Source organism: Apium graveolens, unplaced genomic scaffold (genome assembly GCF_009905375.1).
Source record: "Apium graveolens cultivar Ventura unplaced genomic scaffold, ASM990537v1 ctg1391, whole genome shotgun sequence".
In the NCBI taxonomy this organism is placed as follows: domain Eukaryota; kingdom Viridiplantae; phylum Streptophyta; class Magnoliopsida; order Apiales; family Apiaceae; genus Apium; species Apium graveolens.
In genome coordinates this window covers 107100-125209 of record NW_027417214.1, presented here as the reverse complement: position 1 = coordinate 125209, position 18110 = coordinate 107100, and the positions used below count along the sequence as shown (strand labels likewise).

The 18110-nt window shown below is 41.4% G+C and overlaps 3 protein-coding genes across 3 annotated transcripts; 2 read left to right on the top strand and 1 right to left on the bottom strand.

Moving 5' to 3' along the window:
• Positions 1 to 1117: 1117 nt before the first annotated feature.
• On the top strand, positions 1118 to 2407 carry LOC141699811 (uncharacterized). The gene has a single exon (XM_074503633.1). It carries the CDS (start codon positions 1513 to 1515, stop codon positions 2347 to 2349), a length of 837 nt encoding a protein of 278 aa, XP_074359734.1. The 5' UTR covers positions 1118 to 1512; the 3' UTR covers positions 2350 to 2407.
• A 747-nt stretch (positions 2408 to 3154) lies between these two features.
• On the bottom strand, positions 3155 to 4405 carry LOC141699814 (uncharacterized). Its single transcript, XM_074503635.1, has 2 exons — positions 4178 to 4405; positions 3155 to 4073 (listed from the first exon to the last, which is right to left on the bottom strand). The coding sequence occupies exons 1-2, from the start codon at positions 4359 to 4361 to the stop codon at positions 3427 to 3429; spliced, it is 831 nt and encodes a 276-aa protein (XP_074359736.1). The 5' UTR covers positions 4362 to 4405; the 3' UTR covers positions 3155 to 3426.
• A 6903-nt stretch (positions 4406 to 11308) lies between these two features.
• Positions 11309 to 11713, top strand: LOC141699817 (uncharacterized). The gene has a single exon (XM_074503637.1). It carries the CDS (start codon positions 11309 to 11311, stop codon positions 11711 to 11713), a length of 405 nt encoding a protein of 134 aa, XP_074359738.1.
• The last annotated feature ends 6397 nt before the right edge of the window (positions 11714 to 18110 follow it).

Genomic DNA, 18110 nt, shown 5'->3' with positions numbered 1-18110 from the left:
CAGTACAGATTTTATAACAGATCTGAGCAGAATAAAACAGAACGAAACGATAATTCTTATAAATACCACAGTCTTGATCTACGGCCACACTTTGCCAGTAGCCGGCATCTAATTCTTATTCTTATTCTTTATACCACACTTTGCCAGTGGTCGGCATCTAAAGTTCAATAATTACGCGCCCTTAATAGGTATCTAAAGTTGCACACTTGTGCGCCTACTAAGGGTATCTAAGGCTAGTTCCGGAACTATAGCGTAAATTACGAACGGTTCGAAAACGTAGAGACTGGGTTCTAAAATTCACAAATACTTATATCTTATAATTTCGAAATCAAAGTTTTTATATCTTATATGAAATTAAAAACAGAACTGAAATATCTTTTCGGAAATTTAAAAGTAAGTCAAAAGGTACTTACCTCAAAGCCTGACCAGATCTGAATTTACTCTTTTTGACCCTCTAAACGATATTTTCTTGAAAAACACGAAACACGAAAGCTGAAGATAACGAAAAGACCTTTCTGAAAAGTCCAGAATCACTGAATTCTGACTTACGATGAATTTTCTACGAATTTTACAAGACAGCTGATTTTTGCTGAGAAAGTCCTACGAATTTTAATGATAAAAACAAGGAATACGAATATGGTGTATTTATAACGATACAAAACCCTATATCTCAACTAGGAAATAATAATATTTCCTCCTAAAGATTTACAACCTCTCCAAGTAAATTCCATAAATAAAATATTTGATACACACAATTACCTAAACTAAAAAAATTTCGATTTTCTAAATTATTCTTACACTTATTTCCACAAATAACAAATCTTTTCACAAATCAACTACCTTGCACAAAATGTTTTCAGAATATTCTAATTTTAAAATATTTATCTAGACAAATTAATATCTAATTTCTAATAAATAAATTAAAAATAAAATTACGAATTTTACAATCATCTTCCAGGTATAAAGTTTATTAGTTTGTTTTCATAAATCGCAATATATATATATATATTTTCCCCTATTTTCCTTTTGTAACTTAATGTATTATATTTCTCAGAGAAACATCTAGAGCAACAAATACTATAACAATAGGTTTAAATTTAAGAACCAGGAAGTAGTAATAAATTACTTCACATCTTTCCCCTGATAGAGTATAATGAAGAGAACATGATAATACATAAATAAGGAAACACATTTCAAGTTTTGAACTCCTATTACAGCAGTACTATCTTTCTTATATAAACTTAGACACTCAGTAATCAGTAGTATCCATGTGCTTCTTGGGACTAGCATCCATTCATCCTTGACCTTTGAGTCTCTCCACACCCTTACTTCACTCTCACTGAAACTATACCACAATCTCTCTCTCTCTCTCTCTCTCTCTCTCTCTCTCTCTCTCTCTCTCTCTCTCTCTCTCTCTCTCTCTCCCCCAAGCTTTCCTTCTTTTGCACCATTTAACAGCTCTCTCTCTCTCTCCCTCTATAATTTTCTGTCTTTTGCACCATTTATCAGTAAATGATAATGGAAGGAGTTCAAGAAGATTATACATGTAGCATGCAATGTACAAAACATACATACAAAAACAATAGCCCTGCTGGTGGAATATGTGTGTTTTGCCTGCAAGAAAAACTCGGAAAATTAGCTGTCTCTTCTCCTTTTCCTGTTTCCAACACTACTGTCAGCTTTCATTCTTCTCCTTCATCATCTCCTTCCCCTCCTCCTTTTACATCCTCCAAAAATTCAAGAATCCCATTTCTCACAGCCAAGAAAAAAAATGACCCACCTTCCTCTTCAACTTTTTCTACCTCCAAAAACATCATTTTTAACCGCAGTAAATCCTCAGTCATGCATCGGGTTTGTGCAGCAAATTTTACAGATTCTGATAATACTGAAGATTTAAACACACCCCAGAAATCAAGATTTTGGAAATTCATCCATTTTTCTCAGCGGCATAAACACAAACAGTTGGTGTGCACAAAAAAAAATGAGTTTATTTCAATCACAAAAGATGAAACTTCAGTTAACTCCAAAGTTATGAGATCTAGATCTGTGGGATGTGGGAGCCGGAGCTTCTCCGGCGATTTTTTCGGTGATTGTATTCTCCGGCGCGTGGAGTCACAGAGAGAAGGCAAGTCAAGGGAGAGAGTTAACAAGTGTGGGGGTTTGTTTAGTGGGTTGAGTATAGGTACTAGGCCCGAGGTGCAGTTGGGTCAAGGCAGGAGTAAGAGTTGGGCTTGGTCATGGGCTTTACCAAGTCCAATAATGGGTTTTAGGCCTTATTATGGGAAAAGATATGGTTCAAATAAGAATGGTGGTGCATCTAATAAAGATTTAATCTTTAATCATGTGTAATTCAAAGTATGATATATGATTTGTATATTTTGGGATGTTGCTAATAATTTTCTATGTAGTTTCTTCATTTTGTTAATCATTACTCCCTCCATCCCATTTTACTTGTCACATTTTCTTTTATAAAATCAAATTAACCAATTTTTGACCAAAGATTAAACATTACTGTTATATTATTCAAAAAACTAAAAATTATATATTAAAGTAGATAAAATCTACTTTCCGGTTATATAATTTTTTTATTTTATTCTATTATAAAATATTAATAGAATTTGGTCAAACTTTAGGCAATTTAACTCAGTCAAAGTCAAATGTGACAATTAAAATGAGATGGAGGGAGAAGTTTTTTTTTTTTTCAAATTGATTACTTACTATTTTGAAATTTTAATAAAGTCATTGCTTCATTCCTTTCATCCGCAGCTATATAGTTAGAGTTATGGCTAGTAATATGTATCCAATGGATTTACAAGGGTAGTTATATTTAAAGGCTATGGAATGATTTCTTCAGCAAAATTGGCTAACCTTTGCTACTGGCTATAACTATATTCTAGTCTAGTCATCGCTTTAAGATGCGGAGGGAGATATCACTCCATCAAGAGATCCGCGATCAATTTAATAGATTAGTGTAAGATATCAATATGACTCGGTCAAGAGGTCCGGATCAATTTAATAAATTTGTTTAGCTAGAAATTCAGCCTGCACTATGCCACCTTATTTTGAATGATCACCAGTAAATCCAATTGCAGTTGTTAAATTCAATCTATTCGTAATTATGAATTAGAAAATTAAAAAACAATAGCCATAGCACTGTTCCACACTGCAAAATATAATCTTGTATTTATTCGAGACCTTAATTATTACACAGGAGTACTTATAAGTCTCTGATCAGAATATCACATGACCTTTTATTCTGTAGCAATTTTTCACTAACACAAAGCTTGGCGAACTAAAAGCAAAACACAAACAGAGAAAGAGTAAAGATACTTGTTCTGTGATTGAACGCGACATGCATCGATCAATCCATAGACTTTATTTAAGTTTATTCAACTTAACACCGACGTATATGATTCTTCATTTCGGCTAAGGTTTAGAAACCACGAAAGATAAAGCTTCGATAATAAACATCCTGACATCGCCGACCCTTTTGATGGGGCCTTTCGTTAGGGGTGATCTAAGAGTTCCATTGATGGGGAGAGTAGAGTTGCAAACAGGGACGGGCGCTGGGACAGGGGCTGGGACGGGCGCGGGGACCGGCGCTGGGACGGGCGCGGGGACCGGCGCTGGGACGGGCGCTGGAACAGGCGCAGAGAAGGGCGCTGGGACTGGTGCAGGGACGGGCGCAGGGACGGGCGCAGAGAAGGGCGAGGGGACGGGCGCGGGGACCGGCGCCGAGATGGGCGCAGGGACAGGCGCAGAGAAGGGCGCGAGGATGGGCGGGTGGACAGGTGTCGAGACGGGCACACGGACAGATGCAGAGACGGCCACGGGGATGGGCGGGGTAACAACTGCCCTACAGCTTCCATTGACGGGGAGTGTAGAGTTGCAAATAGCGAGGGGCGAGGTAACCACTGCGCTACAGTTTTTAAGGGTTCGCAAGTAAAGTGCCAGGGTTCTAAGAAGGCTATCTCGTTCAGTATTTAAAATAATGTTAAACGTTCCATTTGCGTTCGTTGTATTACTTGCAACAGTCGTGTTACTAGCTCCACACTTCAACTCCACTGTCACATCTGTACATACAATGTAATGTTAAATTACAGTACTCAAAATCACTGTAAAAATTTATAAACAAAATAAAAGTAAAGAGTTCTCAACTTCTAATATTTATACTTACTCGGCAGTGGAATGCCGGTAGAACCGCCATTGGGGAAGAGAGTGGTATTGACGGCACAGCGCACAGTTCCGGTGACGTTAACATAATTATCTTCAACTCCAGCTTCGACGGAGGAAGGAGCCGTCATTAATGCCGAAATGGCAACCAAGAGAGTAAGAAAGAGCATGCTGTTGAACGAGGCCATTGAGCTAGAACAGTCTTGGTCAGTTGATGCTAATGTTGGATGTTGTTTTGATGGGAATTGAGGTATCGTAGAACCAACTTATTTATAGTCATGCATAAGGATTCTTTGGTAATTTAGCCGCGGCTGTAACTTGTAACAAATTTTTATATCAAGGGACCATTTTGGATGAGATTACCCCTCGTTTGTTGACTTAAAAGAGGTAAGAATTACACAGAAACACACAAAAAATTTTAATATTGTTTTGGTCGCATAAAAATTTCATGTAGTTGAAAAATTTGGCGATTTTCTTTTGGTCTCTAGTCTCTCATCGGAGAATATTTGTACATAGATATTAATATGTTCCTCATTATTATTTTCTCCGTCCCTAACTAAATATCCATTTTGACCTTTCACCGGTTAACCTGATTAAATTTTGACTGAAATTAATATATATATATATACATATATAATATAAGCGAAAAAATAATAAAAAATAAATTATTAAAAAGCACATTAAGTTTATTTTAAAATGTAACTTTCTGATTTAAAAAATAATTAATCGATATTTTTAATATTAATTAAAAAATTGATCAATTTAACTTTTAGAAAATTAAAGTGAACATGTAATTGGAAATCGAGAGACTAAAACTTACACAGTAATCTTCCTTGATACGTGATTATTAGTATTTTAATAATTATTCTGTACTAGTCGATAACCCGAGTTAATAATTCTTAAAAATCATAATATATAGTATAAGTTTCATGTCAAAATTTCTAACTTTTACTCCTAAAATTCAACCCAAACTATTGATTACAAATTTGTGTTATGATTATAATAAAAAGATTATAATTATTATATGATTTCATTAAAATATAATATTGATGCATATATAAGAAATAGGATTACTAAGTTGAAATCAATATAAGAATTTTAAGTAAAAAACGGGTAAAATAATACATACACTATTATAAGTCATATAGAAGTAAAAGAAGAATAAAAATTATATATTTATAGTTATAATGAAATTAAAAAAGGGTGAATTTTTTTTAATAAAACCAAACTCCTATAATATACTGAATTAGTAATACATAAGGAAATTAAGAACACAAAGATTAAAGCCAAAAGGTGAAACAAAAATAAAACCAAACTTAATAGGTAGAAGTATAAGGAAACAAAAATAAAATTAAACTTAATAAAATCATACATATAGAAGTATAAGATAACAAAAATAAAATTAAATTTAATAGAATCATAATACATGTAAAAATATAATATGAATAAATGTTGTAATCAAAAATTTAGTATAATTAAAAAATATACAAAACTAGAATTACAAGATATATATCAATAAATAAGTGAAACTAAAAGTTGATGGTAAAGTGAAACCAAAATTAATAGTACCAAGGGTTTTGACTTGTTAATAAAGCTTGTGTTGGTTATAGGCCCGATGAGGCCCATTGAACGAAGGCCCATTAAGCAGTTATGCTACCGGGCCGAAGGACCTTCAGGCCCGCGTAACGAAGGCCCACGGAAGCTCAGGCCGAGGCCCACTACTCGAGGACCGTTGGACAAGGGACATAACGCCCCCTTTTCCCTCCCGCCTTGATGATTGGTAACGGACCAGCATTCATTGCAGGATTGGGTATAAAAACCCTTGTGAAGTAAGACAAAATATACACAGATTCTCAACACTCTACTTCTCTTGTATTACTACCCTATTTTTATAGCCAGATTCTGATTCTCACGCCGGAGGTGAATCGGGGGTACAAACCCTCGCATTCTTTTCACTTTCAGGTACGGCCGAAGTCATCTTCAATCTAGCCGAAGCCTGTTCACCAGACCGAAGGATCTGGGCGTAACATTTGGCGCCGTCTGTGGGAAGTACGAGAGTTACAAGTTGAGAATATGGCAGAAATTCATGAGCATTCATCGCCACCTGGTTTCGTCGACAAGGGACAACCATCCTCCCTAGTCGACGAGGACGGGGTTATCACGCTAACCCCTGAAGAAGAGGCCTTACTCCTAAAGATCCGGGCGGAAAAGGCCGCGGAGAAGGGTAAAGCCAAAGTTGATCAGATTGACAAAGTAGCGGAAGCGCGAACCAAGAAAAGAGAAGCCGATGCGCTCCGGCTGAAAGCCCTGCAACTGCAGAGGGAAGAAATTGAACTGCAAGAACGAGTCTTGAGGGAAGCGATGCGGGCCGAGGAGACCGTCGGAGCGCATAAAGAAAGAAGGGAACGTAGGGCGTTTGACGAAGAAGATGAGTCTGACTCTGATTCGCATCCCCGAAGGAAGAGGGCGAAGCAACCCTACTCTTCCGATTCAGATGAAGAGCCCGATGGATCCTGCCTCAGGTTCAATCGCCTAGAGAAGGCCCTGTTCGGCGATATGAGGCCAGATCGAGAACCTGTTGTAACACAAGAGATTGAACTGTACCGACCCCCTCCGGGAGAAGAGAGACAATTCCCCAAGATGAGCGAGTTCAATGGGAAAGGGGACCCCGAGGACCACTGTGAAAAGTATGAACTCCTGATGGTTGGGATGGGCCACAACGATATCATGCTGTGCAAAATGTTCAAGACTTATCTCAAAGGGTCTGCCTTGATGTGGTACAAATCCTTGAAGCCTCGGTCCATCGGGTCATACGAGCAGTTGAAGAGGAAATTCTTAAAGTACTACTCACACCTGTGCCGAAAGGCGAAGGATACCGAAGCCTTGGTCCACTGTCGGCAGAGGGCGAATGAAGAGCCGGGGGATTATCTCGCTAGGTTCAAGGAAGAAGCGGGGATGGTCACCAATCTAGATAAAATCAAAGCAATGGGCTTCCTAACGGCGGGGCTAGACCCCTATAAAGGTAAAAAGCTTCGCTCATCTCTTTACGATTTTCCCCCAAAATCCCTAAATGATATATATGTGAGAGGCGAGAATATTCGCCGTAAGATGGAAAATATTGGGGGATATAAAGACTCGAGAAGGGACGACCGATCAAAGCGAGCTGACAGATATGAGGGCTCAAGATCAGGATCTGACCGGAGGGATAACAGAAAGGAAGGAAGGAAGGAATCAGATCGTGGGGCTAAAAGATGTCGAGATAGAGATTCGGCCGTGTTCACTCCTTTGAATGCGCCGATCTCCAAGATTCTCCATGAAATAAAGGGCAAACCAGGATTCGTTCGCCCCGCCAAGATGAAGGTCCCGAACCACAAGAAAAATCCTGATAAGTATTGTGACTATCACAGGGACAAGGGGCATAACACTGATGAATGCTATCACCTCAAGAAGCTCATTGAGCGCATGATCAAAGACGATGAGCTTAATCGGTTCGTCCGAGATCTGAGAGATAGATTGGGGCCGAAGGAGAACCCAGAGGAGGAAGCAGAGGCCGATGAGCCAGAGCGAAGGGACAGGATACGGGGCGAAGTGAAAACTATATCCGTGGGAAGCATCCTGGATAAGGATAGCAAGACATCAAAGAAGAAGTACGCCCGATAGGTGTACAATCTGTATCAGTTCGGACAGGCAAAGCCCCACATGCCCATGACCTTCAGCACTGAAGACTATGAGAATGTCATTCGCCCGAACGAAGACCCTCTGATCATCAATCCTATCATCGGGCAGGACAAGATATGGAAAGTGATGGTGGATACCGGCAACTCAGCCAATATATTATTCCACAAAACCTACTGTAAGATGAACTTGGCGGGAGAGCAACTAGAGCCCTATAACGAGGCTCCCCTTTATGCCATCAGAGGACATCCTATTCAATTTGAAGGAACGATCACTCTTCCGATCCTCCTGGGCAAGTTGCCATATACCGCCGAGAAGCTGGTGAAGTTCTATGTGGTTCAGATTGAAAGCCCATACAATGCGATATTTGGCAGGCCCTTCTTATCAACTTTCGAAGCAGTGGAATCTATACCTCACCTCAAACTCAAGTTCCCAACTGAAAAAGGGGTAGGAGAAATGAGGGGCGATCAGAAAACCGCCCGAATCATAATGCTCGAAGACCTTGAGAAGGATCAGGAATATGAAGGACCGGATGGAACCGGAATGAGGAAGCAGGCAGAATCCGATCCCAGCGGAAGTCGGGAAACATTGAACATTGAGTTGGAGAAATTTGGGGCCGATCTCTCGAGCCCTATTTCCGAACCCGCAGCAGAGACCGAAAAAGTGGAGTTGTACGTGGGCCATTCGGGAAAGATGGCCCGGATAGGCAAAAACATGGGGCCGGATCTGAAGGCGAAGGTAATAGCTGTCATTCGGTAATACCATGATGTGTTCGCCCGGGGGCCCGAAGATATGCCCGGATTGGATCCCAAGACGGCAACGCACTGCTTGAATGTGCAGCTTGAGGCCAAGCCGGTAAAGTAAAAGAAGAGAACATTTGCAGTCGAACGACAGAAGGTAATAGAGGTCGAAGTGGAAAAACTTTTAGAGGCCAAATTTATAGAGGAGATCGAGTATCCTGACTGGCTAGCCAATGTGGTGGTCGTGAAGAAGTCGAATCGGAAATGGAGGATGTGTGTGGATTACAGTGACCTCAACAAAACATGTCTGAAGGATCACTACCCATTACCTAACATCGACCAACTAATAGACGCAACGGCAGGATATGAGGTACTTAGTTTTTTGGACGCTTTTTCTGGTTATCATCAAATTGCTATGAATGATAGGGATGTGCCCAAGACAGCGATCATAACTCCGAAGGGGACTTATGCTTATATTAAAATGCCCTTCGGACTGAAGAACGATGGAGCCACATTCCAGCGAATGGTGAACAAAGTCTTTAAAGAGCAGATCGGGAGGAACATGGAAGCATACGTGGATGATATGATAGTAAAGTCACTGTTCCTAGATCATGCCGAAGACTTAAAGGAATGCTTCGAAACTCTCCGAAAGAACAACATGAGGATCAATCCAAACAAATGTACCTTCGGAGTCTCTAGTGGAAAGTTTCTTGGGTACATGGTCAGCGCCCGGGGAATAGAGGCGAACCCGGAGAAGATCGAAGCGGTTATCAATATGGAACCTCCCAAATGTATTAGAGATATACAGAAATTAACGGGCCGGCTCGCCGCACTTCGGCGTTTCATTTCCCGGTCAGCCGAGAAAGTACTTCCCTTCTTCGCCGTGCTCAAAGGGTCAAAGAATTTTGAGTGGGGACCCGAATGCCAAAAGGCGTTCGAAGAAGTAAAAGAATATTTAACAAAGGCACCACTCTTGATGAGGCCCGATCCGAAGGAAACTCTTCAGCTTTATCTAGCTGTGTCCGACAGAACTCTGGGGGCCGTCCTCGTGAAAAATTATGAAGGTAATCAACATCCTGTATTTTATGTGTCCCATGTCCTCAAGGACGTAGAGACAAGGTACCCCAACGCCGAAAAATTCGCATATGGGTTGGTTATGGCCTCCCGAAAATTGCGACATTATTTTCAAGGACGGATGGTCCAAGTTGTCACCAGCAAACCTTTGAAGAAAATTTTAACTAGGCCCGAAGCCTCTGGGAGAGTCATAGCATGGTCCATCGAACTCGGGGAATTTGATCTCGAATACGTTCCCCGAACGACAATTAAGGCCCAGGCTTTGGCCGACTTCATGGTTGAGTGCACATTCTCGGATCCGAAGGATCTGTCGCCTGATGAACAACAAATTCGGATCCCCGAAAAGTGGAAGCTCTTTGTAGATGGGTCGGTCGCCGGAAAAAAGTGTGGGGCCGGCTTGATCCTCTCCAGCCCCGAAGGATTTGAAATATGCCAAGCCATAAGGTTCGACTTCCCCTTGACAAACAATGAGGCCGAATATGAGGCCCTCCTCGCAGGAATGAAGCTTGCCCGAATCCTTGAGGCGAAGCACCTAAGGGCCTTCAGCGACTCCATGTTGGTCGTGAAACACTTCACAGGAGAGTATGAGCAAAGGGATCCCCGAACGAAAGCCTATGCTGCCAAGGTACGTGATGCTTCTTTATCATTTGAAACCTTTGAATTAAGTCAAATTGGCAGAGAGAATAATTCTAGGGCAGATGCACTTTCCAGGCTAGCTTCGGCCGAGACACAAAACTTAACTGGTTTTATTTACCTCACCGAAGCCAAGACGCCTTCGATAGAGAAGAAATAATATCTAGAGATTCACTAGGGGAGCGACTGGATGACCCCCCTCAGGAACTTCTTGGAAAAGGGCATTCTACCACCCGGCAGAAAGGATGCGCTGAAAATTAAATACAGAGCATCAAACTACACTATCATCAATGGGCAGATGTATCGCCGATCAGTCAGTCAACCCCTTATGCGGTGTTTGAACAACGAAGAACAACAACAGGCTTTGGGGGCAGTGCATGAAGGAATTTGCGGCGAGCACCTGGCGGGTCGGTCGCTCGCCTTTAAAATTCTCCACCAGGGATTCTTCTGGCCCACTCTGAGGGCAGACGCCATCGACTATACAAAAAGATGTGTACAATGCCAGCTGTTCGCCACTGTCCCGAAACAGCCTCCAGAAGAGATGACATCTGTGCTAAGCCCAATTTCATTCACCGTATGGGCCGTAAATATAGTTGGCATACTTCCCACTAGCACGAAGCAAGAGAAATACTGCATAATCGCCATCGACTACATGACCAAATGGGTCGAAGCCCGTCCCCTGTCGGCCTTAACAGAAGAAGCCGCTAAAAAGTTCTTCTTGGAGCAGGTCATTCTCCATTTTGGCATTCCAAAAACCTGCTTCTCAGATAATGGAACTCAATTCATTGGAAACAAATTCCGCAAGTTTCTGCATCACTTCGGAATTGAACAGAAATTTAGCTCAGTCGCCCCCGCAAGGCAATGGGGCAATCGAGGCGGCAAACAAAGTGATATTCCGGGGAATCAAAAAGAGGCTGGGCGAGGCAAAAGGAAGATGGGCGGAAGAACTCCCTTGGATCTTATGGGCCTATCGAACCACCCTCTGGACATCGACCGTAGAAACTCCTTTTAGAATGGCTTATGGCACCGAGGCCCTAGTCCCTGTGGAAGTGGGCTTAGAATCATACCGCACCGAGACCTACAATGTAGAAACTAATAGCTTCGGGTTGAAGGCGAACGTAGACCTGCTGGAGGAAGAAAGAGAAGCCGTACATCAAAGGAATATGAGGTATTTACTACAAGCGGCACAACAATATGACTCCAATGTGAAGAAAAGGGCCTTCGGGGTGGGAGATCTAGTACTAAGGGAGTTGGCCGCATCTATGCCGGCCAAACAAGGAAAGCTCCAGCCGAACTGGGAAGGGCCTTACAAGGTGATCGAAGTCATTCGCCCCGAAACCTATAAGCTCGAAAACTTGTCGGGCGAATTAATCAAAAATACTTGGCATGCCAGTCGCCTTCGAAAATTTTATCAGTAAGAAATTTCTTAAAAGCTTGTATTTCAATTATATGTGAAAAATGTAAGCAATCTGATTAAATAAAGATGAAATTTCCTGTCAAAATTTCTTTATTTATACGTGCTGCGGCCGACCGAGTATTATCTGAGAGCGATCCCGAAGAAGATAACCCCCTCGGCCGCCGCCCTTGTCTAATTTGTTGATTAAAAGACACAAGGGGAAATCGCCCAAAAATCGAACATCACTACGCTATTGTGACAACTTGAAATCGGTAAGCACGAATTAAGGGCCTTAAGGGGCAATCCTAGAATAACGCCCTATCATTCGGCTTAACTTAATTATTTGTTTAATGAGGCCCAAGGAACCCCTGTCCCGGGGCGATCAAAAGGAAGAACATGGTCCTTCGGCCTCGATAATGAGACTAATCCAACCAGGTTTAGGGGCGATCCCTAAGATGACCTGCTGATTTGGGGGCAATCGCCAAAAAGATAAACACCCATGTCCTCGCCTGAATTGAGTAAAAGGATTAACCGCCGAACTCACCTTCAGCCCTTAAACCTTTGGGTCGTAGGGGGTAAGAATAATTCATTAAGTTCGTTGAGGCGAATAATGCCGAAGATACGATTCATTTTATTCAAATTATTAAAATTTTTTAGGCGGATGAAGCCAAAGATACAATTCCTTTTGTAAGATTGTTAAGGCGAACGAAGCCAAAGATACAATTTTCATGCAATTTTCGTTAAGGCACCAATAATGCCGAAGATACGATTCGTTTTTAAGGCGAATAATTAAATACAGCCGGACAATGCTGATGAAAAACAAAAGATGCATTAAAATATAAAACCCCGAAGGCTAGTTAAATTACAAAGAGTACCAACTACAAGTACCAATTACAAAAAATAGAAATACAGGAAGATAGACGAAGAATGCCGCTGCAAGAGTTGGGTATGACCATGGAAACACCAACGACAAACTTCGCAACAAGATCATCTTCTGTCATGTCAAACACCTCAGTGTTGAAGGTTCAGGCTTGAGGGTCTTCATCCGAGAGCTCTTCGTCTTCGCCGGAGGAGACGGGAGGGACTTCGACTGCTGGATGGCTGATAGGATCCTCCAGGCTATCGCCCAGCAACTGTTTATAGTCCCAGTTCAGGCCATGGGCCTTCTCCAGGACATAATCAGCGCCGAACTGGAAACAACGCTCCTCCGTTCGGTCCAGCTTCTTCCGAAGCTCCTTTCGGGACCTCTTTAGCTGGACGTTCCGATGGGAGATCCTCCAGTTCGCCCTCTCCAGCTCAGTCTCCAGCCGAGATCTATCCTTCTTCAGCTCAGCGGCTTCGACCACGTTCTGGGCTTTCACCCTTACAAGTTCCTCCTCGGCCGCCGTAGCCCTCCTCTCCAACTCCTTCACCTCGGCCATGCGAGTCTCCATATCCTTAACCTTATCCTCCACGGCTGCGGCCCAAGGGGCAGCCTGCAAAAGGACGACAGAAACATTACTAAAAGAGGCCGAAAGGAAAAAGATGGAAGAAAAATAGAAAGATTAAAAACATACCAAGGACAGGAAGGACAGAAGCTCCGTGCAGGCTTCGGTAGCAGAGGCCGAAGCAAAGGTCGGAAGGTCAACCGGGAGCTGAAGGCTATGGCAGAGATCCGAAGCCACCTCCTTCGTGGATTGCCGGGCTGGGTACACAGTATGGTTAGACGTGAGCACGCCCCACCCCCGGAGATAAGAACGCACAATCCCTTCCTTGCTCCGGGTCCTCTTGGAAGGGTTCCCCTCTCCCATGTACTCCAGATCGTCCCCCTCCTCGGCCTCAGAAGCCACTCGAGATTGACGGGGCGACGAAGGCTTCTCGGTCGGGGCCCTTTCGCCTGTGCCTTCAGATGGATCGGGCGTAGCCCCCTTATCGACAACCTTCTTCGCCGCCTCTTCGGCCGCCCTCTTCTCGGCCGCCCTGGCCTTCTTTCTCTCGATCAGGGCCTCCCTTGAAGACACTGAAATAAGAAGGGAAAACAAGTCAGTCCAAGCATATATATAACCGAATGCATGATAAGAAAAAGCAAATACAGGCGCTGGGACAAAACTAAAGAGAAAACCAAGGAAGAAGTTTTGTTACCCCCACCCCACAAGCTGAAGAGCCAGTCCTTGTCCCGAAACTCTCCGGGACCCAACTTCTTCATATTGACGTCGACCAACGTCGTGTAACTTTCCTTCTCTTCCAAGGTCAAGCTCGGCATGAGAAGCAGTGCGGGGTTTACATCCCGCCAAACCGACATGGTCGCCAACCCTGGACCACTCACATAGCACCAATGAGTGTGAGTAGATTTATTGTTCGAGTTGGTCGCCGTCCAATCAGGTCGCCCTGCCCGACGGACGATGGTGTAAAAACCAGCACTCTTCGGATTCCTCCTAAAATCGTAGTGATACCAGAATAGGCGAGTGCTGGGTGCGATCCCGGCGTGAAGACACCCGTTCTGAAAATAGTTAATATGGATAAACCCGTTCGGGTCCATCTGCCCGAGAGCGATACCCATCTGGAAGAAGAGGTGCTTAATCAGCTTCAACGGTGGCACCCTCAAGCCACATTTGAAGGCCGCCTCCGAAATCCCTACGACGCAGCCTCCATATCCGTCCGGTACCCCGGGAGTGTCGTAGATTCTTTCACCCTCCCTCAGCGCGTATAGCCAACAAAGCCCTCGAGGGACGGAGTAATCAACGTACATCGGAACTACGCGCCCTTTCGTCAGATCAGATCTCTTATTGGCTGCGGGTTAGTCGGCAGCCGAACCGTATAAGGCCCGCCCCGTCCGCTCGGGGCGAATGGAAGACGTTCCCACCAAGCTGTTGGGTAGGGGGTCCCAAGAATCCGGGGGACGTTCTGCTCGGTCCATGTCCCTGTATCAGGAACAGAGAGACATTAGTCCATGTACTCGGATTAGCAGATAAAAGAAAAAGTAAGTACCCGAGTACACGTCCCAGGACCGAACGAACCAGAACCCCGGAGGCTGTTTTCCGAAGGCTGCTCCGGAGCCAAGCCCACCCGAATGATGTTCTTGTCTACAGAGCCTTTCGCAAACATCGCTCCAGACCACCTGATTAAGCCTTGGGTCGGCTCCCGAAGGGCGTTCTAAAACCAAGAAATCCCGAAGAACGTTCTTGGTCAGAAAACGCCTCGCATGCCATCTTTAAACCCTTGGGGCCTCCTCAGAATTGGTAAAACCCAAAAACCTATATTACCTACCCAGAAATACCCAAAACCCCCAGAAAAACGTAATGGCACACGCAAAAAACCCAGAAAAACCCCATGAACCCAGAACAAAACCACTAAGTCCATATGCAAACTCTCTAAAACACGGAAAACTAGCATGCAAATTCAAAACTAGAAAACAAGAAAAGAGACTTACTTATTCAAAGATGTTCTTGGATTGAAATGGGATGATTTGGGAACATGGAGTTGTTGTTGCCCGTAATTGAGAGATTCACCGCAATTTGTCACTGTCTATGGAGAAGCTAAAGTGATAAAAAGGAAATGAAACATACAAATGAGCTTATACAGGCGCCTAAAATAAATTTAGAAGAGCGACGTTTGGGGGTTTTTGAAATGGACGTCCCAGATCAAGACGGTTGGCATTCAACGGCTGAGATTAAGTCATGGAACGACGTGCCACCAGCTGTCATTAATGCACTGCAAGTCCCCATAAGCTTGCCACGTGTACGACCAAAGATCGAAGCAGGACTGAAGCGACCGCCCTAGGGTTCCTTTACCCCAATATGGGCCGAGACCGGTGTCCGTCGGCCGGCCCGAAGGCCCAGCCGAAGGACAGGGACATGTTGGTTATAGGCCCAATGAGGCCCATTGAACGAAGGCCCATTAAGCGGTTATGCTACTGGGCCGAAGGACCTTCAGGCCCGCGTAACGAAGGCCCACGAAAGCTCAGGCCGAGGCCCACTACTCGAGGACCGTTGGACAAGGGACATAACGCTCCCTTTTCCCTCCCGCCTTGATGATTGGTAACGGATCAGCATTCATTGCAGGATTGGGTATAAAAACCCTTGTGAAGTAAGACAAAATATATACAGATTCTCAACACTCTACTTCTCTTGTATTACTACCCTATTTTTACAGTCAGATTCTGATTCTTACACCGGAGGTGAATCGGGGTACAAACCCTCGCATTCTCTTCACTTTCAGGTACGGCCGAAGTCATTTTCAATCTAGCCGAAACCTGTTCACTAGACCGAAGGATCTGGGCGTAACGGCTTGTTAACAGGACATGATATTTTATTTTTTAATCTTGGTAAGGACCTGGATCATCTTATTATTGTGAAATGTTAGTGAACGAAATCCTGTCTCATTTGTATATCCCCGATGAATTATGATGTTCTCGGGGGTGTTTACCCTAGGCCCTAGCAGCTAGAAAAACTCCCCTATATTTACACACACAGGTAAGATTCGCCTATGCAAGGTTAGCTAGGTCCTTGATGCCACTGACCTTTCCGGGGATTAATGATGTTGCAGCCGTACGTATAAACTTGGACTTGGTACTTTTTTCAGTCTTTTAGGTTTTTGGCTAATAATATACTGCACGAGGTTCAAAAAATTCGAAACTTTTACATTTGCCGGCAATTTATATTAATATAAATATGATGCAGCATGATTAGCAATATCGAGATTATTTTAAAGACTAATTAGCATTTGACATTCCAAAATTTTGGCTGAATCTCATATGCTAACGTTAATTGTAAAAGGGCATTTTCAGTAACATTTTTATATTTCAGTTTGCGTCCTAGAATTTTTCTCCTTTGCATCCTAGAGTTTTGTAATTCATGTTACAAAAAAAATGGTAATTTCGAAAATCTAAAAAAATAATCGAATTGTATTATATTTTATGTCCATATTAGGATTTTAAAATTGGACCATTAGTTAATTTGGTCTAATTTATATGATTTTTAAACACAGAATCTTTACTATTTTGGTTGTATATTAAGTTCTAAAAATCAATTTATAAAATTTTATGATTCACACGAAATTTTATGAATTTTATAATATGGTATTACTTTATTTATAAAATTTACAAATTATAAAAATATAAGTTATTTATAAATTTAAGTATATATTTTAAGTATCGTAAAATTAGATATCATATAATATTATATAATCTTGTCCGTTTAAAATAATTTTCAATTATTAAGATTAGACTATCTTTAATTATTCTCATTACACTTATTTTATTTAGCTAATGATTATTTACTTTTTTTATGAATATAATACTCCCTTCTGTCTCATAATTGAGGCAACTACAAATTATAGTACCATAATTGATTTTTAAATTTTTTTATATAAAAAATTGAACATTAAATTTTTATTTAGAAGAAAAGAATTTAAAAAAAAATTGAGGCAACTATATTTGATAAGAGTTTTAAAATGTCTGTCAAGCCCCCGTCGCACAATGTAAAGAATTGGGTGAGATAGAGGGAATATTATATTTCGACTTATTATATTTCATTTTAAATTATATCAAAACTTGAAAAAAGGAAATTGAATTATTTTAGTTAAATTTATTTATTTGCTTAAAATAATTGTGGGATGCAAACTGTTACAACATAAAATTATAGACCTAAAATGAGATTAAAAATAAAATATGGGATGCAGACTGTAATTTAAGTTCGCATAAATTTTTAAAAAAATATACATTACCAGAAATACCCCTCTGACAATAACGTTAACATCCGACTTAACGTTAGAAACGTTAAAGAGATACTTATTGACAACGTTTCTAAATTTTGGGGGGGCAAACTGTTTTAGTTTAAAATATTAAACCTGAAGTGAGATTCAGCCAAAATTTTGGGATGAAAAGTGTAAATTAATCTATTTTAAATGAGAAAAAAATGGTCATGATGCCGAAAATGAAAAATACAACTAGTAAGAAAATGATGTATCCTCGGGATCATATTTTCATTTAATACTTGATCGATTTAAATTAGAATTTGATTTTATATTATTAACTTCTTATGTCTCACTTATTTTGTCACCAATCACACTTATATTTTTTATTCAATCATATTAAACAAACTAATAGTTAAACAAACTAATAGTTAAACAAACTAATAGTTACCAAAAACATCATGATCATAATTAACACTTAAATTACCATTTTAAATAAAAATGGGCAATAATTTTGTGATATACAGAATAGGAAATGTGGCCACAATAAATGGGACGGATGGTGTATAAGTTTTTATATTTCTATAATAAATAACAATAATATGATGTAACATTTGTAATGTCTTTGATAATAAAGAAATATTTAGAAGCTTTCTCATTTAATTTTTTGTCAATCGAAGAATTCTCTCTTATATGTACTTATGAATTAGCTTGTAAATTCAAAGTGTTTAGGGTTTCTCGCCCTTCTT

Bases quoted from the DNA above. Each gene is read 5' to 3' on its own strand.
- LOC141699811 (XM_074503633.1), top strand. From the start codon at position 1,513: ATGATAATGGAAGGAGTTCAAGAAGATTATACATGTAGCATGCAATGT.
- LOC141699814 (XM_074503635.1), bottom strand. From the start codon at position 4,361: ATGGCCTCGTTCAACAGCATGCTCTTTCTTACTCTCTTGGTTGCCATT. The intron at 4,074-4,177 runs GTAAGTATAAAT...TTGTATGTACAG, and splicing joins TACCGGCATTCCACTGCCGA to ATGTGACAGTGGAGTTGAAG.
- LOC141699817 (XM_074503637.1), top strand. From the start codon at position 11,309: ATGGCTTATGGCACCGAGGCCCTAGTCCCTGTGGAAGTGGGCTTAGAA.